We start from the raw sequence: 21,236 nt of genomic DNA, 5'->3' as shown, positions 1-21,236 counted from the left end.
CAATTTCTTCTCCTGATATGTCTGCGGTGTTCAAGAATCTCCTTGCCGCATCCAACACCTGTTTTTGTCTGTGGAGTTTTTGCCTGGCGCGGACGTGAGCGCTACCGCCTGGCCGGAGGCTGCTTACTGTCGCCACAGAGCAAATTGAGACGGAAAAAATGGCGGACCTCAGGAAAATCTGTTCTGAGTCTTTGCCTTGCCGTGTCAACAATTCACGAAAATCGGCAGTTCAGGGGAAGCTGTTCATCCTTCTTTGCATACTGATAGTGGACTCCGGAGGAGCTACGACCCATTGGGTTGTCACTGAGGATGGAAAAATTCAACAACAAGTATGACAGTTAGCTCATTGACCTGCTGACGCTTACATTAGGTGGCTAGCTTGTAAAGCTATTTTTGTTAGCATTAAGGGTAACGTTTTAGTGGTTTGTTAACGTAATTTTAGTACTTTAACAAGACTCTTTACTCAATACTTTGCCAGCTTGGGTGGCCTTGACTTACATATGTCGAGAAAGTTACATTCAAGTCCGTTTTGTTTGGCTAAGGCGAGTTAGCATAACGTTACACTAGCTGTACCTTATCTGGCGTTATCGTTAACGTTAGGTGTTCAAGATCAAGATTACTAAAGTATTTCATGTCAACGTATGCGTTGGAAATCGCTTATTAATATGCTGGAGATAACTTTAATATTGGCCAATAAAAACATACAGCAAACTGCTTTCTCCATTTAAAGAGAAAGGCCGTGTTTGTGTGACACTTGCTTTGGGGCTCTCTGAGTTTGCACAACTCATAACGTTAGACATTTATTAATTTAGCTGACGGCTTTTCCCAAAGTGACATACACTTGCTATCAGAATCAAAGTTTATTGCAGGGTATACATACGAGGAATTTGACTCTGGATTGTACATTGCTCACAATGTGCTTACTAATAAACTTAATAATAAAATCTAACACAGGCCTCTGACTATACGTGTCAGAGGTTGCACTGGAGCAACCGGGGGTTAAGTGTCCCGCTCAGGGACACATTGGTGGATGATAGATCACAGTTGAACCTGCGTCTCTCACACCAAAGAAGTGTCTTGTCCTCTGCTCCGTCGCCACGACTCTATAAAGTCTTGTCAGACTTGTTTCTAACACGACTCAACAGAACTTGAAAATACTGTTGATGGATCTGCTGGTTGAATCTCTTTCGCACACACGGGGACTGACGTGAATATGCTCACTGTATGTTGGTCCTTACCGCACTGTTTTTGTTTCAGGTTGACTCACCTTTGAATCTGAAGCATCCACATGATGTTGTAATCTTCATGAGGCAAGAGACTCGTGTTAACTACCTCAAGAAGTTGGAGGTGTGTGGTTTTCACTTTATCAATGTTGTCACATGTAAAGATGTGGTCAAAGTGTTTTTCTCTTTGAGTTGTCATTCTGGTTAATCTCTCCAACAACAAAGTGTATTGCTTTCAGGTTCTGTACTTTTAATGTGAATACTTTATTTCACAACTACATTCATTGCTTGGCATTATTCAGTTGTCCATTTCTTACTAGTCCTCACTGATTGATTGGTCCTTGGTTATTGTTGAGCAGAAGCAGCTAGTGGCACAGAAGATTCACATAGAGGAGAACGAGGACAGAGACACAGGGCTGGAACAGAGACACTACAAGGAGGATGCAGACTGTGTCATGGCTAAGGTACCTCTGGGAGACCTGGACCTGTATGATGGCACTTATATCTCCTTGGAAAGCAAAGACATTAGGTAAGCTCTCCTCAATAAAACACGTCATTGCCACTGTTTATCTGTACATTGTTTTCATAAAGTGCTATGGCATTGTTTAAATTATGCATAGCCAAATCAAGGGAGTATAGTTTGACAAGATGAGTGTGTCTAGTTTCTTATGATTGATGATTATGATAATATTGTCATCTTAAAGTGATTTTTTTCCCCCCCTTCTTTTCCCGTAGCCCTGAAGATTATGTAGATTCCCGGTCATCTCTGCCCCCAGATCTAGAAAAGCCTGACTGTGTGAAAGTTTTTGAACTACCATATAGCATCCATGCTTTCCAGCATCTCAGGGTGAGCAGAGGCCAAACTTGTCAATATTTTATTCACAATGGAAGAAGATAGGAATGATTCATGTTAATGAGTAAGTGGTGTGAGGGGGGATGCAGTCGAGGTATGCTGTAACTCTGTATAAAAGTACTCTCCATTCAAATGTATGTTACTGGAAACATTTATTGTTCAAATAAGAATTCAACATTTTTTATTAATCAAATGTAAGTGATATGCTGGGAATGTATTTAACCTTTAGTTTGGCAGAGGTGACTTGTTGTTTATAGCAATGCTCTGTTTACAGTTTCCCTAGAAAACTTTTTGAATTTTGTAAGAACAAATACAGAAGACAATAATATACAACCAGAATATGGGTTTACTTAAAGCAGTTATAGGCAGATGATTATTAATAATAGTCTTGAAGTATTTAAGTGTTTGATTTGTTGGTGGCATTGCAGATATTTCCTATTAAGTATTACATTAACTGCAAAATCAGTCATATCTAGATCAGTTCTGGGACAGGGTTAGGGAAGCATGAGCTAGTTACTAGAGCAAAATAAGTAAGTACCAGAGTTCAGGAGCACCAAAGATCAGATATAAGGTGGACTTTTTCTGATAACGACTGTGCAGATATATGAATACCAAAGTTACCCAGACAGGGAAGCCCAGCCAAACGTATCAAATAAAAGATATTATTGAGTATTGCAAATATCTTCAGGATTGACTACAGCTGCAACGATTAATTGATTAGTTGATTGAAAGACAACTAATCAACTAATAACTGATACCTATTTTGATCATCACTTAATCATTTCAGTAATTTTTCAAGCAAAAGTGTCAAAACATTTGCTGGTTTCAGCTTCTTAAATGTAAGGAAATTAAGAGTCTCTGGGTTTTGGACTGTTGGTTGGACAAAAGAAGACATCACCTTGGGCTCTGGGAAATTGTGATGAGCTCTTTTCAGAATTTATTGACATTTTATAGACAAAACGATTAATCGTGAAAATAATCGTCAGATTAAGGTAATGAAAGTAAACGCTAGTTGCAGCCCTAGTAATGACCCAAAGAGCTTAATGGTAATTGCAATCTAAAGACCTAGACTGGGGGCAACTGGATGTCAATAAAAGACTTCAGTAATCTAGCAGTAAAAAGAAAACTACTTTTTCAGTCCTCTTCTTACAGCTCAGAGGAACGCTGGTTTTGTTTCTCTACAAAAGGCCAAGCATTTGTTTCAGTTTATCAACATGATTGTTTATTTCATATTTTATCATAAAGCTTTCATCTGCCAGGATATCAAGACATTCATCTTCTGTGATCCTTTTAGCAATACAAATGCAAATCACTGTAATCTGTGTCTCTGGATCTCAAGAACAACTTGATTTTATCTTAGGGCTGCATTCAAGTCCAACAACAATTTTATAAATGTGGCCTGTGGGAAAGGATTAAAGAACAGTGGTGTTTTTGTTTGCAAGTAAACATAAGTTAATATTTGCTTACAGTCAGATGAGTTAATCCAGATCATGCTGCCACATTTCGTTTAGTCATCCATTTATTGTCTTTACTTTCTTTATCAGGTTAATAGTCCAGTGGATGGTCACCGGCACATCATATTTATTTGTATATAGTTGTAGGGACATTTAACGTGTGTGCTTTGGAAATTGGTATGCTGTTTATGTAGTTGTAAAACACTTGAGAATTTCAGTTAGACCTGCTGTCAGGTCAGATAATTTCTGCACTGCTTATTTTAAATACAACAGAGATGTAGCCTTTGCATTTGACTGATCACATGTTAAAATTCCAAGTAATAGACTCTTCCCTTCTGTCCCTTCCAGGGTGTGCAGGAGAGGGCAAACTTGACTTCCCCGTTGCTTTCTAAGGAGGATCCCATTTTTAGTTCATTGTCTCATAAGATGGGCCGCAGTGTTGATGAGGTTGGCCATCGCATACATCAAGGGTTACTGAGGGTAAGGTCTGCCTCCATAACTATGCCTTACTAACTGTGCAAATATTCAAGACATTTGTTTTTCCTTTGCAGATATTGGGGGAAAAAGCATGGGATGTGTGTAGAAAAAACATAATGGATTCAGAAGAAGCCTTTTTCTATAGAAATGGTAAAGCATGGAAAACACAGAATATCTGCTAATTGGTTGCTTGACCTGCATTTTTAGGATTTTTTTTGTGCATGCGTCTAGTCTGTGTGTTTATATGCTTTCCTTTCAGTCAGCATCAGAAAATCCGTTTTTTAAGATGAGTTAATGACAGCAAGATATTGAAGCAATAGTTGTTTTCAGTACAATTCCAAACACATTAAGCGTTATCAGCAAATTGGTCCAATTAGGCATGTGAAGAAGATCCATTGTAAAATTCAGCAAAACATGTACATGAGGCCTAACAGTTAGCAGTGTTTCGAGGAAGATACAAAAAAAGAGTTCGTGTGCATGTCCTCATGATTTTGTGTTCCAGAACTCATCATCCTGGGTGCTGTACAACATGGCGTCATTTTACTGGCGAATGAAGAACGAGCCTCAGAGGGCAGTGGACTGTGTGGTGCGTGCTCTGCATTTCTCCCCAAGGTACTGTCAGGCTGGTTAGAAGGCCACTGCCATAGTATACTGTTTATTGAATGTGACTACTCACAGGTGTTCACATTCTCATATTCTGTGTGTGCGTTGTACTTTCAGGCAGCAGAAGGATGTAGCCCTGGTCAACATGGCTAACATCCTGCACCGCGCCCATTTCTCAGCAGATGCTGCGATTCTTGCCCACGCTGCCCTTGACCTTACCTCAGATCTCTTCACCAGCCACTACACCTTAGGCAACATTTACGCTGTACGTTAGAGACAAAACATTTCCTATTCTTTCATATACTACAATTGGTACAGTAGCTTACAGTAGAGTGGTGTGTACTAAAGGTGGTGGCAATTGTATTGATATTGATTTTTGCTATCTCACAATCTGTCGTTGAGTTTCAGGGTTCCCATAAGATAACACAAATCAGTCAGAATTTTGCTGTTAGCAGTTACTTTTCTTACTGATCATTATGTATAGAATATACTATTTTCTGAATGTAAAGGTGCAGTGTATTGCCATCCAAGATCCCTAAGTAACAAGATTTTCATATTTGTATAGGGACTTAATTAATTCACCGGCAATTTACTAAACTCACTTCTGTTTTTTAAGTCCCCAAAGCTTTATAGCAGTATGTACTCTGTACATATTTAGTCAGTTTAGTTATTTTATTTTTATTACAGTTCAGTGTTTGACCTGTGCTATATCCATGGTCTGTCTGTCTCCTTTTCTATCACTTTCTGACCAGATGCTTGGGGAATACAACCACTCAGTGCTGTGTTACGAGCAGGCACTGCAAGCCCAGCCAGGCTTCGAGCAGGCCCTGAGGAGGAAACATGCTGTGCTCTGTCAACAAAAGCTGGAGCAACGCCTGGAAGCCCAGCACAGGTAGGCGAGAACTTGTACATACAAGCACTAAATACTTCAGTGGTTACTTTCAATGGAATCACTGTATGCTATAAAGAAAATCAAAATATTACAGAGAAATTAGATATTCATTTCGATATCAAACCTTTCCAAACATGTCCCATTGCCGACTGAACACCACATTTCTGTTTAATCAAGGATAGGTTGCAAGGGAAATAAGTATATATATTTTTCCTTGTAGGGATCATTTGTTTGAACTTACAGACCTCCACAGGGCAGTATGTGTGTAAAAGAAAAGTGCCCTAGAGCTGTCATAGTCAGTGTTTTGCTCAGAATGCAGAGATTTATTTTTTTTTTTTGGCAGATACCAAGCCATTACGATGGGGTCTTGTTGTTGTAGGGGGATCATGTAATATGCTATGTTTCCCTGTTATGCATTTTTACCTAATGTCCTGTATTTCCTTTCCTAATTTTACTGGATTTGTAGATCCCTGCAGCGGACACTGAATGAGCTGAAGGAGTACCAGAAGCAGCATGACCACTACCTTCGCCAGCAGGAGGCACTGGACAAACACAAGCTGCTGCAGGAAGAGCAGATCCTGCGCAACATCATCCATGAGACCCAGATGGCCAAGGAAGCACAACTTGGTAAGATGCCATGCGCATAGAACCGAGAGAACACTTAAAACTACCCTGAGGTGTGCAGGGAGTGTATTACTTTTCTCAATTTTGTATGTTTATATTCTTAACTTAAAAGTGAATTGCTTTAGCTGGTCTAGAAATAATAGGTTGGCTTGTGCTGGCTGTGACTAGCAGATATTGATACTCATGAAAAGAAGAAGTGGGATGATCAGGCAGGTGATCTGCAGTAAAGCAAGGGTACATCTTTACCGTTGGCTTCACCGAACAGAGGTAGTAATGCTGCAGAGTTTAGAAAAAAATGATTGTATGGAACTCTTGACGCATACATACTGTAAGCAAGCTCACTATGTGAGTTGTATGACAAGATGTGTTGTGACATTAATTTAGCTTTGATTTTCACGCATATTGGTACATACACATCACTCGATTCGGCGGTTTAGCGCAGCACCTGCTTATTGCGTGTCTATGTGCTCCAGGGAACCATCAGATGTGCCGGCTGGGTCAGCAGCAGCGCAGCCTCTACTGCCCGTTTGACCTACCTGTGCGCTATCACCGTGGCGATCTGTTTGAACATGTCCACTATGTCCAAGTGAGTGTGCTGAGATATTAGAATGTACCTGGTGATTATTAGCTCAGGTTTTTTCCTGCATAACAAATTTAAAGGGAGGACACAATGCACACATTTCATTTCATCATGAATTAACCTGTCTTTTATTGTACAGGGTCCAGTTGATATTTCTCTATTTATTCATAGTTTGGGGAGGAAGTGTCAGTGGCATCCAGCGTGGCCCTTGTGTCAGAGCGTAATTCAAACCTGACGGCAGCCAGCCCCCAGCTCCATCCCTCTGTGTCTGGAGACCAGGACCCTGCTGCTTCCCTCTGGGGCAGCCATCAGGATTACACGCAGGCAAGACAGATAACTACATTTGAGTGTTTTTATTTATGTTCAAATTAATTTTTCGCAGGTCAGCTCAGTTTCAAATTAAAACCAAAGGGACAAATGACACCTCTGCAATGTTATTGCACACTCAACTCAACAAAATTCAGAGACCACACTAGACCTGCCAAACAAAGTTATGATACTGTAGGCAAATAGCTGGATCGCATTTTGTGTTGCATATGCGAGGTCATTCAAGAAAAAAGTGCGGGGGAGCTTGAAAATGGTTCTTGGTTAAAATGATGTTATTGCGATCCAAAGATTTCAAAATTACTGGAGAAACTGAAATAGTATACAGTATTAATTTGGCTTACCTGCATGCTAGGGCTGTAACGGTTCTGAAACCGAGACCGAAACCGCAACACAAACTTCCACGGTTTCGTGTCGCAGTTCCAAGGGACAGAACTGCGACACACCCGCTCCCCGGACTGTTGAGCTGTCATGAAGTAGTTTTTCAAATAATTTCATCCTTTTAATTCTACTTCATTCTCCACCTTATTTTAGTGTTTACTCAATAATTGAATCTGCTCCCTTTTTCTTCATTTCTCCTTTCCACACACCGCTGGTCTCTCACTGCAAACACACAGCCGCTTGCCATCTCTCTTTTTCCCTGTATAAGTCTCTGCTCTGTTCACTTTCTTCCTAAGCAGTACCTTTTTATAAAGTCGCTGCATCTGATAAACTCACCCGCGATTCCGTTTTCATAGCAACAGGTGCGCCGCATGTGGATCAAAACCAACATGTTACTGAACTGACATCTGCACTGGTACTGTCGATCTGTAATATCGACCATGTCCACATCTTGTGACGTGTTGGTATTAATATGCAAGATCTAAAGAACACGCTGCAGCCAAACTGACAGCTTCAATGAGTAAGGTGTCGGATTGGCTGGCAAATTCATGTCTGACCCTTAATCTAAGTAAAACAGTTTGCATGTATTTTACAGCAAGGATTAATAATTCTGTTAATCTTGATATTTTAATTAACGGTGAAGTCATTACATCTGAGACACAATATTTAGGCATTATAATTGACACAAATTTGACCTTCAAAAAACAAGCTAGTAAGGTCATCAAGACTGTTAAATTTAATTTGAACAATTTTTAAGAGTATCAGACATCATTTGTCACTGTCTGCTGCAAAACTTTTTGTACACACAATGATTTTTCCCCATTTATCTTACTGTATAACAACCTGGTCACAGGCAGATGTGACCACGCTCAAGCCTCTGTATTCACTTTACAAACAAATTTTAAAAGTACTAGACAAAAAACCTAAGAATTATCATCATTGTAACATCCTGAAAAAATATAATTTTCTCAATTTTGATCATTTTTATTTTATTCGGACGCATGTTTAATGTTTAAAGTTATTCATGATCTTGCACCCCCTCGTCTTAGAGGATGCATAGCATTTTCTTGCAGTGGCAGTGCTAGTAGAACTAGAGCATCAACTAGGGGTGATTTGGTACCGAATTTTAGAAAGACAACCTTTGGTCAATCCGCCTTCTCTGTTAAAGTAGTGCGGAAGTGGAATTCAATACCCACAAACATTAGAAACTCAGGAAGTTTTGCAGTATTTAAAGCCAGCCTCAAAATTTGGCTAAAATCAGCACAAGAGTGTCATCATTAATGATTGCATTGTATTTTCTGTATTTGGTGTATATATCAAACCGTTTTTATCAATTGAATTGATGGATAATATGTATTTTTGTAAATTTATGTAGTGTATTTGTTGTTTAGTGGTTGCTTTGTGTCTTTTGTTTTTGTTTTGTCTACCTGCCCAGGGACAACAGATGCAAATTAGCTGTTAGCTAACTCTGGTGCAATTGTTTTAATTGTGCGCTGTCCCTGTCAAATAAACAGTTAAAAAAAAAATATATATATATAGATGATATAATATTTGTCTGACGTTGATGAAATAGGTAGTGTTTTCACTTGTACTGTTTTGTTGGGAGTAATACATTTCAATCTCATTCGACCATGCAATTGTTGTAGAATGAGAACAAAGTGTGTTTTTTAACTTTAGGACAAACAGAGGACTTTGTGGCCTCAGAGGAGTGACTGTGCCCATGAGTTCCCAAGTGTTCCCCCTGCTCACCTTCTGCCAACCTACTACCTTCCACCTGAAACACAGGGCCTCAGGTCAGTACACATTCCTGGATTGGGGTATTTTTAGGGAGAGCTTGTTCCTCCAGAGGAGGGATGCGCCGAACGTTCGGCCACCGAAGTAAATCTGCCGAAACTAGCAAAAATAGCACTTTCGGTGTTTGGCCTAATAAGTCAAAAGACCGATTAAATTTTACCGAACATTTACATTGACAATACATCAGTGTGGAAGCATTTTAAAGTGTCTGAGAAAGACACAAAAATCAATAAAAATGACTTCTTAGAAAAGGCAACAAACGGTCTCAACAGCTTTGAGTATTTCTGTCACTCTTTTCTGAGAAGGTGATTAAGCTAGCCACACCTACATTAGGAGTGCACACATATTCAAGCCTTTATGGTAACTGAAACGGACCAGAGCGAGCTGACAGGCAGGTTAGCGACTTTATCCTGTCATGTCGATACGAGAAGCACATACAACATTTATCATATTGGGTCGGACTTGAGGAATTTAGCGCAAGGATATATATGTGACAACATCCGGTTTTCAAAATAAGGTGTCTATACAGTATGGAAATAAGATTAATTGGATTATATTCACAGAAAGTATAAAACATATTACATGTGTCCATTAAAAGTAAATGGACACATGTAATTTACCTTACCGGACCTTCTTGGGCCTCGGATCCACCATAGTCTCTCCAAATCCTGTGGGGGGGGGGGGCACATTTTGACTATTTAATTTATGCAATGGTAAAAAAAAAAAACTTGTTCAGTATTCTGCAAATTTTCGGTTTCGGCCAAGAATTTTCATTTCGGTGCATCCAGAGTAACATTTAGTGCATACAAATGACTTGGAAATGAAATATGTCTAATTGTGTGTATTCAGCCCAGTGGCAACTCTTCTCTATGGGAGTGGCAGTCCTCCTCAGACAGTAGCTCTGCCAAACTGCGGCCCCGTTCCCCAACCGTATCCAGCCCTCCTGCCTGCCTCACTAGACTGGCCTCTGGAAGAAAAGGAGCTGCCAGATTCCTTTGCCTCCCAGGTATCTGTCTGCCTGTTTATTTATGTTGTTTGTGTGTGTTCGTGTGTGCGATTTGAATGGGAAAATAATGGGGATAGATGGATACCATGTGCAGTATGTTTACAGTACCCTTACTCTGTATGTCTGAGTTTGTGTATAAATGTTTTTATGGTATGTGGAACTGTGCAGAAGAATATCCAATCATTAATATTACTTTGTGTGATTACAGATACTGCAGTCACGCAGTGGAGGATGGACGATGGAGCAGATTGGTTCCAGAATAGCTCAAGCTATGAAACAAGTAATGGGACTCCTCACGCCTCTATTCTCATAGCACAGTGATGTTTTGACTACCTCATAAAGCGTGTCTAAATTGAATGAAAATGTACCTTTTTTTTAAGGATGTACCGATCTAGGTTTTTGTTTTTATTTTTATTTTTTTACCCTAATCCTTATCCTCTTTAATATAGTCTGATCAGATGCTTACATTTATCTAAATGTTGATTAAATATGTATCTGACACATTAAGCAACAGCTGTAAATACTAAATCTGACACACTTCATATTTCACAAGTTACTTGTTCCAAATACTGAAGGTCCTTGTTCAAAATTTTGAACTATTGATAACTCAAATTATAGATGTAAATGGGAGAATGTGACTCCTGAATTGATGTGAAGCGATTTGCTAGAGACAAGGTGTATCACTCTGTTGGAGTTGTGGGGACTACAAAAACACTCACACAGTCCACTCACTGTTGGACAATGGTGTTACAGAGTGATGCTTCTTGTAACGTTACCTCATAAACAATCTTTGGCAGAGTACAGACAACCACTTGCAGAGAGCACACAAACCTGACAACAGCCAAGTTTTATTTCAGCCTGCCATCAACTTACTCATGGAATTAACATTAATTTGCGATATGACCTGCAGACGGTGACATTTGTCATTTTCAGTGGCAAAAGTGACGGTCTGTGTGGGGCCAAACATTGAGATACTGCTTGCTGGATATTTTGTGTATATGTTCGAATAATCGGATACTGATTGGCCTTATTGATATGCTCCATTAAAATATGCCACGATAGGCACTGATACTATAACTTAAGATTCTCTCGGGACTTCTCTACCCTTTAGTGAGGAAATGCTCATAAACTAAACTCGAGTTCGGTTTTTGGATCTCCATTACGTATCAGATTTGAGAATTTATTCATGAATCCCTAACTGCTCTAAATTGCTCCCAACTGTAGTCTGAACCCAAGTGATTCATTTTCTGAGCTAACGGAAGTTTGTTTGTGTATATATAGGCCACTATACCCCGCTGGCAGGTCCACAATGAGGCAGCTCTATTCTGGCGGGCCAAAGGCAACGGCAGCCATGCCCTGCAGTGCCTGCGCCAAGTGTTAAGCTCAGCCCCGCCTTCCCACCGCCATTTGTCCCTAACGAATGCTGCTAACCTGCTGCTACACCATGGCTTGACCACCAACGCACAAACACTGCTGGAGCAAGCACTGGCTATCAATGCAACAGAGGTAAAGACATATTGGTACATAACCTGCTGGGTTTTACCATGTTCTCTGAATATGTCATACAGTAGGTGGGAGGACAAATGAAGCACGTATTTGAGGATAATACAATGAATACTGCAATAAGGAGTGGCTTGAAGGTTAATAAAACGAATTAAATAACGAATAAAACGAATTGTTGGATATTTACATTTGTTTTGGACCGTACAAAGTTAGGTGTGTTTAGCCTTTATATGGCATGTCCCTGGAACAAAGTGTACTTTGTCCAAAATCATTACCAGCCATACCAGTTGGGCAACATTTGATTACCATGTCATGCCCAAACTTTGCTAAGTGCATCTTTTATTGGCCACTCACTGTACCCTTTGTCAATTGGAGGCACCCAGCAGTATATTATGCCATGTCACAAAGCACTCATCATCTCAAAGTGGTTCCAGGAACATGAATAAGAATTTAATCCTCTCCAGTGGACCGCAAATTTTCCACATTTCAACCCCAAAAATTACCATGGGAAGATTTAAAGCATGTGGTCGAAAAAATGTGAAAGACCTGCAAGATGCCATCAAGTCAGCGTGGACTAAAATCGATTTCCAACATCTTGTTAAATCAAGCCTTAAATAAAGGAATCATAGAGTTAAAAAGGGGTATACCCAATAAAATGACCATAAGTGTGTATCCAGTACATATTGATGATATACCAATCCAGAAACCACAGGTAGATTAGATGTAAGAGGAGGAGGGGCATTATTAATATGAGTCACCTCACTCAATCTTCAATCAAAACTACATAGAGTTGAATTTTAGAAGAAATAATTTACGTTGTTTTGTCCTCTGTATCTCTGTAGGATGTACACATATCTGCCTATGCTATTGCTTTTAGTTTTCACATATGTTATGTTACCCATCAGCTAATGTTCCCTGTTATGTTTTGTTCTGCTTTCCTTCCTCAGCCCCACACGCAGCTCAGCCTGGTGAGCATGCAGTTGGCCCAGGGCAATGTGACAGGTGCTCTGGCCTTGTTCCGCCACATCCTGGTGACGGCCCGTTCCTCCTCCTCTTCCTTCTCATCCCTTGCTGGCTGTGAACAGTGTCGCACCAGCCTACCTCTGCTGCGTTGTCTGCAGTTCTACCCCTTCCTTTATAATCTGTCACACCGACAGCCCTGCTCGCGTAAGTGAATTAAACACACATGCTTATTTTTCTCACTCAATTAAGTATAATGATTTTTTTATATATACAGTACACTCTCTGTAAAGTTTCAAAACATCTGCATTAATCTGGGATAAACATTTTGGGATTTAGAGACAATGTTGGGGAGCAAATAGCAAAATCAAGTGTAGCTTTAATGATGTTTCATGGATTTAGAAGGCCTTATATTGCACTATAAGGCTGTGTTTTAGCAGAGCAAGATGCCGAAGCATCTGTACCTTTCCCAACACAAACCTCTTTGTTGGTTAATCTTGCCATATTTAATAACATGCAAGGGCAGAGCAGTGAAGAGCTTAATTTGATGATGTTGAAAATCTGACCTGTAGCAGAAGGACTGCCGTGTAACAGACAGATGGACAGATCAGGGAAACTAATGCTTTACGTATAATGTACCCCATGTTCTGATTGATTTGACAATGGGTTTTGATTGATTATGGCAGTTAGGTTCTGGCTAACGTATTATTACATCTCTAAATTTGTATAATTTTGTTTAATTTTGTCTAAAACAAAACTAAAGATCAGTAATACTGTTCAATCACTGAATGTTTGTACTATTTGGTGTAAATCTCATGGCTATTATCAGGGACTGATTAGTCTAAATTATTGTTCTGATTACAAAAAAATGTTGTAAAAACTACTTCTTACAAATAAGCTTACAAATAGGGCTGTCAACATTAACGCGTTAATCGTGATGAGTTTAACGACCGATCATAACTCGTTTTAATTGTGTTAAGCGCGTGTGTCAAATGTTATTATTTTACACCGTCACTGGTGCTGTTACCAAATAATCTTTGCTAAAAAGATCTTTGGCTGCTACTATTTTGACCCTTCAATGCACCCTTACTTGTTGTCATGCTGCCACAGACACTTCCTACCTCCTGCTGCAGCCATGGAGATAAACAACAACACAGTCCCGAATGCCGCGTTTTACTTTAAGAAACTCCAAGACGGCTCCCTTGACAAGTCAAAAGCAGTATGCACCTTGTGTGAAATTGTGAAACACCTACTTAAAGCAAATGCTGTCTCATTGGTTGCAACTGAATTCAAAAATAATGTAGCTATGGAGTATTTTGTTTGTTATGCACTTTATAATAATGTGTGTACAATTTGTACATGCACTTTTGCTGTAGAATTTTTGAAAGCAACTTAAGGAAGACTATATTTCTGAAGACATTAATTGTTTTACCTCAGTCTCGTTGCTCATCTTGTGATTTGAAATAATCAAATAAATCTAATAAACTCACTTTCTTTGCATTAATTTGATTTCTAATCAAGATACACTGGTAAGAATTGTTCTCATTGTTAATACAGACATTGTTAATACTAACAAGTAACAGATATGATGATGACGATGATAATAATAATAATAATAATAATAATTTTTATCATGTTGTAAAACGTGTAATTAATCGCGATTAAAAATGTATTGTTTGACAGCCCTACTTACAAATAACCAAATCTAATCATTTATAGCTATATTGTCCAGCTCTGCCTGCTGTGTTGCCTGGAAATTAGCCACGGGCACTGTGGGCCCTGCAGGTTTTGTGTTTGCTTTTTAATCTTAAACTCAGAAACCCTACATGTTTTCCCTAGAAGCTACAAGAGTAGCTGAGTGAGAAACAAGTAGTATGTTGTGTTTCTGGTGTGAATAGAGACTACACTGTCTTCTTTATCCATATCAGTGGAAGTGAAGAGAAAAGTGCTTTGAAGTGGAGAGATTTTGCCACTCAATAATTTAGGCTGCAGAAAATAGCTGATGCCAAATTTAGAAGGTCTATATTTTATTCGGCAAAGCTAAATATTGCTCCCATAAAGCACGCTGAGTACATGAGGTCACGCTAGCACTTATAAAACACACGGCACCTTAAGTTAGGTCAAAAAGGTTGAAATACACGCAAAAAAACTTTTCTCATTTAAAATTTTACGTTTGCTGCAGTTCCTCTCACATGTTTGATCCTGTTAGGGCTACTGATACAGTCAAACAAATGGTAATAGTGTGGGCTCTCTGTCTTTTTCTCAGTTTGTAGAAAAACAGCATATGATACATAGATCAGAACCTTGGATAGTCACTAACAGCTGCACTTGAGAAAAAGCTCCACAGCCCAACATTACTGTATGATAATGGCAATTACTGTAGACTAGCTAACAAACAACAGAAAAACATACCAGTGCAACAAAAAGAGCCATACAGGGCTGCAACATTAACAGCATTCTTGCAATACTGGCGTGTTAGGAGGTATAATACATGGTAGAGCATGGTCATATCATTACTCTGACAACATCATCCCCTTACTACCTTAGCCCTGTAGGACAAATGTGGACTCGCTAAGTGTTGCAGCACGAGAAGAATAAAAGAGGCTTCCATGATAGTGTCTCTTGTACGTATAAAGCTGTTTTCGAAGGGTCTCCCACAGCTCCTATAAGATTGTGACACCAGTAATGTAGTGCACAGATCTAATGTCTTTCCGGCAGTAGCGGGAGTTTCCAAGTTGAAAAAAATCAAAGCTTTGCCAGAGTACATTGAGACAGTGAATGGAGTGGGTAGAGTGAAGAGAGAAAGATTCTGAAAGAAGTGACTTGTTTGTTCCAAAAAATCACAAAAAAATAGTTGCTGTGTCTCGAAATATAAAAAGCATCACTTTGTGACCAGGAGAGCATTGTTCCCAGTGAAGAGCTAGTTGCTAATGCAAAAGCTTTCATGATCTGGCTGTGGTTTGAAATACTGATTATGGTTCCTATTACTACTCTGTCACTGACCGAGTAATAGTAATAGGAACCATAATTATAGAGAAAAAGTTGAAGGTTATAACTTTAATTCAAAGTAAATTACCAATAACGTTATGATTGCTTAATTCCCCACATAACGGTGGGATGATTGTTCAAGTCTCAGAATATAAATTATATTCCAAATTTACTGATTCACAAAATGTGCGTTGCTAAAATATCTATGAATATACAGAATACATTTAATATTTGTGTTTGTCACATGTCGTATGTCTTTTTGTCAGTCTCTGTTAATAACTTTGATCATGCATACATTTGTTTCAGTACCAGCTGCTGCATGTCTTAATATAAGTGTACCTAAACTTAACTTTTGTTGATCCAGAGGGTGCTGCCTGCATGGCTGAGGAGGACCTTGGTATACAGCTGGAGGAATGGGAGGGCAGCGAAGAGAAGCAGGATACCCCAGCCATTTCTGTCATGGAGGACTCTCTGCTTTTTGAGAGTAAGAATTTCATTTCGTGACACCTTCTGTGAATATGACAGTCAAAAAACTCTTTCCAGTATACTGTAACAAAGAGTGTTTGATCCAAAGAAATCACCAGGTGTCTCAGTTCAGTGCAGTTCCCCATGAGGCATGAATGTATACTGAATCTAACACGAACATACGAAATTTTAAAGTAACACCATATTTGCTGCTTGATACTATTTGACTGATTTTAATGATTACAAGCCTGATCACTAGTTATATGGGTGTCTGGGTCCTGGAGATGAATGTACTTTATTCACTCAATGATGTCCTCTAATGGTACAGTAGCATTTTCTTTCTCCTGTGTTCACACCTGTTACCCTCCACTCTTCAGAGGTTATCTTGGACAGTAATGGGTCAGGTGAGGCAGCTGGACAGCAGCAGGCTTCTCCCTCTTCCTCCGCAGCAGCTAAAATAGCCACCCCATTTGGAAGTGTAGGAGTGGAAGGGGAAGAGGAGTGGCAGCTGAAGGAGGACCTGATGGGAGCTTTTGAGGGAGCGCTGGATGTCGGAGGCAAACGAGGGGACCTGCGAGGCATCCGGGTGCTAAAGAATGACCGTGTCATGGGTGCCCGTGCCGGTGGTGGGCCCTGCTTTGGAAACTGTGAGGATGACGAAGGGGCTGAGTGGGTAAGTTTACATGTTTGTTCTTTTCACAGCATAGAATTATGTTTGAGTAATAATTACCCAACTCTGAGAGATCTGGGCGGAACGGATGTGACTGAACTGAATGTGCAAGTGCCTGTCGTTGTTGTTCGTCAGATCACCTTCCAGGTAAAGCGTGTCAGGAAGGCTAAGGTAGAAGGGATGGAGAGTGTTGCCAGCTCTGATGACAGCCAGAACGGGGAGTCACTGCCTGGAGGACACTCTGTCTTGGAGATAAGTGGGCCAACTATCCCATCGCCTGGCCCTTCAGGTACCATATACACCTGAATATTATTTACTTACACCAGCATGAACATAGAAAAAGCACTGAGGTGCTGGAATTGACCCAACTGAGAGTGATGTCTTTGTGGTTTCTGTGCTTTTGGGCAGGTCGCTGGAGGGACTACACAAGTCTTGGCTGGCCAGGGCCAGAAGAGTGCCAGCGGACACGAAGGGTAGACCTCACCACTGTAGCTAGCACCTGGTTGGCTGTTTCTGCCAAGAACATTGAGTAAGACCCTCACTGTCATGATTTTGGTCACATTTCATTTTATGTTATATTATAACAAGTCAGCGCCATAGAGGTTTACAAAGGATCAATGCATCTTATTATTATATCATTGTATATTTAGTTGGCACTGAAACATTGACTATGTACACACACAGTTTTAGGAGTAACTGCTCTGTGTTCTCTGTTTCGCTCACAGAACGATTGGAAAAAGTAATGCCTTTTGAAAAAATAATATCTAAACCTTTAAAATACCTTTTTGAAAGTGTGTGGGGTTTTTTAAAATTAAATACCTGTTGGTTTTTCAAAGATACGATGTTGTTTAAAAATAGAGAACAGGAAAACAAAAGAAAAAAGAAAACATTGCTGCCTCATTGACATTCTTGCATCACAGTATGTCAACAACCAACATTGAATAAATAAAAAATTTTGTCTTTTATGTTTCATTATATATTTTTTCTCACTGTCTCTTTTCAGCATCACAGAGCACATAGACTTTGCTACTCCACTCCAGGAGCCAGCTGCTGAACCTTTATGCAACGCCAACCTAGCAGCCAGTATGCACACCCTCGACCACCTGGCAGGGGTGGCCAATCGTGCTGCCATCCACTACACTGGAGAGAGCCAACTGCGTGAGGTAGTCTGAGGCAGAAAGCATAGATAACAAGAATTAACATGCGTTCACTTACCTTTCCATACATAACCAAACAGTAGGAGCCAAAAAATATAGGGGTTCCACTAACTGTGTTGCTTTATAGGAAGATGCTATCTCTTACAACAATGACAAACAAGCAGAATGATAGGCAACTTGACTATCAATCAGTCGTTCTTACATGCCCATGTAAATCAATTTCAGTTCTACAGATGTATTTTCAGACATACAATAGTTAACAACTAAACCTTAACAGCTAAAGCAATCACAGGTTACTGTAAAGAACATGCAAGAGATGCATATAATGTACGTTCAAGGTTAGTCCTAATATATTGGAACTCAAGTAAAAAATCCTGGTTATACGCCATAGGGAGAAATTACATTGTAGTTTAATAATCAGCACAGCCCCACGCCTTAGTTAATAGTCCCACGTTGGTCTCTTCTTATCCTAATCCCCAGGTCCTGCAGAACCTTGGCAAAGATAAGTTCTCCCCTCAGTCATTTGAGCAGGTGGGCACACGCATCGCTAAAGTGCTGGAGAAGGTAAGGGCTCTCCCTAAGTTAAAGAGAAGCTTTTGTATCGAAATGATGTTTCAAGACTTGTCAAATACTCAGAATAGTGATATTTTCTTTCTGCTTAGAGTCGAGGTCTAATTGACTGCTCAGTTTCAGGGCTTCATATATAGCAGTACCTAGCCCAATCCTGATCTTGTTGAGTTTGATGTCTTACTTGTTGCCTAGATTACATTTGCAATGGATATTCTGAAATATAAGGATACAACTGCAGGAAAGCAATTATTAGAAGAAAGTGCCCTTGCTGTGCATAACACCTAACTATAACACTCAACCAATTTAGATTTTAATTGTACACTTTTCCCTTCCCTAATCCCTGACACTGCAGAATCAGACATCATGGGTATTATCCAGCATGGCTGCACTGTACTGGAGGGTGAAAGGTCAAGGCAAGAGAGCCATCGACTGCCTGCGACAGGCCCTCAACTATGCTCCCCATCACATGAAGGCAAGTTAGACATCAACTGTTCCCAGCACTTAATCTACCTGCTACTTTATATTTAATAAAGGATTGTTTTAAACTTAAAAAAATGTGTTTTCTTTTTTTCCCCCTCCTGAATTGTGAACCAGGATGTGCCCCTTATCAGCCTGGCCAACATCTTCCAGAACGCTCGGCTATGGGAGGACGCTCTTACAGTCGCCCGTATGGCAGTAGAAATTGCCCCGCACTTTGTAGTGAACCACTTCACCCTCGCCAACGTCTATATAGCAATGGTAATAGCTACAATTAAATGTCCTTTTACAATTTGATGATTATTTGTTTGTGACATGACATACTGCTCAGTTCCTCAAGTTTAACCAGGGCTGTAACAGAAAGTCAAGGCGTTTGTCAACCAGTGGTGGAGGTCATCTGTCCTTATGGTGGTTGTTGTGTTTCTTGACGACAGGAGGAGTTTGAGAAAGCCATGCGCTGGTACGAGTCTACTTTGAAACTGCAGCCCGAGTTCGCCCCTGCCAAAGATCGACTAAGAACCATTCAGTGTTACCTGCTCACCAAGAGGGAACGCCGTCAGCCCTAAACCACTGAACCAGATTGATCACAGGAGTACCCCGCAAACATGCACACACCAGATAAAGAACACTCAGACAGACAGTCTGACGACCAGAGATACCTTGCACAGAATAAAAGTGCAAGAAACCTGAACATTGTGGTTAAAGGTGAGGTATCAAGATTTGCATCCAGTAACCTGGGTTATTTTTCTCTTCGAGATCTTACTCCCCAAAGAATTAGGTTTGAAACGTCGCAGAGTACAAATGTAGATAATTTTGCCCCACAACTTATCTCTCAAATGCAGGACCTCTTGTTATCTAACAATCAAGAAGTTATAACTGTCAATCTCTTTTTTTTTTTTCTAGGTTTGCTTAACTTGCAAAAATGGAAGGGGGATAAAATCAAATAATACTCAAGTTCCAGTTAATTCTTCTGCAATATGTTTTCAGTCTGTGCTAATTGGAAGAATAGCTCACATTGTCATTGTGTCATTGACATTTTAGCACTCTGGTATGAGGAGGTGGCATCTGGGAGGTTCTTAAGGATAATGACACTACGTCCCAGAGATGGTACCATGTTTTAATGTAACTTAATTGGGAATTTGAAATGAAAAGTATGTTATACAGTGTTTGCTAAAGTCTTTTGCCGGGATGGTAAGAAATGTATCTCTGAACTCCGAGGTTAAAGAAGTTTGATATGAACAATATATGCCCTCACTCTTTCTGCTTCATGAAATGGATGGGAAATCTCAGTTTTTGCACTTTTTCTATATCATTCCTATTTATATGGGACCTACAAACTATTTGATTTTGCTCAGAGGTAATTTAAATACAAAAGAATGAAACTGAAATATGCTATTACATTTGCTTCTTAACTTATGGAAATCATAAGGAAAAAGATTTGCCATTGACCATCTATAAGAAAACTCTTAACGTGGAATCTGTATTAAAAGTACAGTATTAAAGGCTGTGTGTGAGTTTCATCACTTACTTTTTCTGCGTCAGTTCTTTGCCTCTTTGGGAAATAAAGCTTAAATTAAACTTTAGAAGTCGTAGCATTTCACCATTAACACTTTACAACCACACTATATGAATCCTTAATTGAAAACTGCTGTTTAAAGATGACTGCAACCTTTTTCTTGAAAACCTTTTTAAAACAGACCTAATGGTGGCACTGTCCGACCTTTTTAGTCACACTCCTTTTACAGTGTCTTTCTGTATGAATGCCCAAAATGCATTGGGTATTCAGTTAAAAGTCAGTTTTGATGTGTGATTAAAAACACAAAGCAATCCACAAAAGTTACATATTTTAAGGACCGCGAAGTGCCGCATGTCATCAGTTCTATAACGACTGATCTGTGATTCAGACGTCCAAAATGTTAGCTCACTTATCACACCGAAATATGTAAAAATGTATTATTTTAAGTTAAGCTGAATCCTTTTTCATTGAAGGGAGAATATACGATTATATTTTTAAAACTGTAGGTTGCACTGCTTATGACTGCAGTGAGGTGGAGGCTACAGACAATGAGTGCACATTACTAAAGCCATCCAGCATTTGTGTTGGCAGGTTCATTAAAAACAGTTTTAAAAAATGGATTATTACACTAAAGTCCTGGAAGGGAATTTTTCAGCAATGATTGAAACTTTGGAAAAAATGATGATCTACTCCTTAGCCTAATCTATACTATATTTGGG

General features: G+C 39.6%; 1 protein-coding gene across 1 annotated transcript; it reads left to right on the top strand.

Annotated features, from left to right (window-relative positions):
• Window positions 1-18: 18 nt before the first annotated feature.
• On the top strand, window positions 19-20,528 carry ttc17 (tetratricopeptide repeat domain 17). The gene is made up of 25 exons (XM_038700568.1): window positions 19-329; window positions 1,258-1,347; window positions 1,583-1,752; window positions 1,959-2,070; window positions 3,879-4,010; window positions 4,510-4,619; window positions 4,728-4,875; window positions 5,363-5,502; window positions 5,969-6,129; window positions 6,600-6,712; window positions 6,878-7,030; window positions 9,089-9,204; window positions 10,055-10,211; window positions 10,420-10,491; window positions 11,493-11,717; window positions 12,662-12,881; window positions 16,027-16,146; window positions 16,505-16,800; window positions 16,933-17,086; window positions 17,206-17,326; window positions 17,801-17,960; window positions 18,435-18,518; window positions 18,877-18,996; window positions 19,119-19,262; window positions 19,436-20,528. Exons 1-25 carry the CDS (start codon window positions 159-161, stop codon window positions 19,565-19,567), a joined length of 3,621 nt encoding a protein of 1,206 aa, XP_038556496.1. The 5' UTR covers window positions 19-158; the 3' UTR covers window positions 19,568-20,528.
• Window positions 20,529-21,236: the final 708 nt, after the last annotated feature.

The sequence above is a fragment of the Micropterus salmoides genome, unplaced genomic scaffold (assembly GCF_014851395.1).
Source record: "Micropterus salmoides isolate LMB-PRFRI ecotype aquatic unplaced genomic scaffold, ASM1485139v1 Ms_hic_scaffold_6, whole genome shotgun sequence".
NCBI classification, from domain to species: domain Eukaryota; kingdom Metazoa; phylum Chordata; class Actinopteri; order Centrarchiformes; family Centrarchidae; genus Micropterus; species Micropterus salmoides.
Note: the sequence above shows the minus strand (reverse complement) of the source record. Positions and strands in the feature narration are given on the sequence as shown.

Excerpts from the sequence above, each read along its gene's own strand:
- ttc17 (XM_038700568.1), top strand. The coding sequence starts at position 159 with ATGGCGGACCTCAGGAAAATCTGTTCTGAGTCTTTGCCTTGCCGTGTC. Across the intron at positions 4,876-5,362 it reads CCTTAGGCAACATTTACGCT|ATGCTTGGGGAATACAACCA; the intron begins GTACGTTAGAGA and ends CTTTCTGACCAG. Across the intron at positions 17,087-17,205 it reads CCCATCGCCTGGCCCTTCAG|GTCGCTGGAGGGACTACACA; the intron begins GTACCATATACA and ends GCTTTTGGGCAG.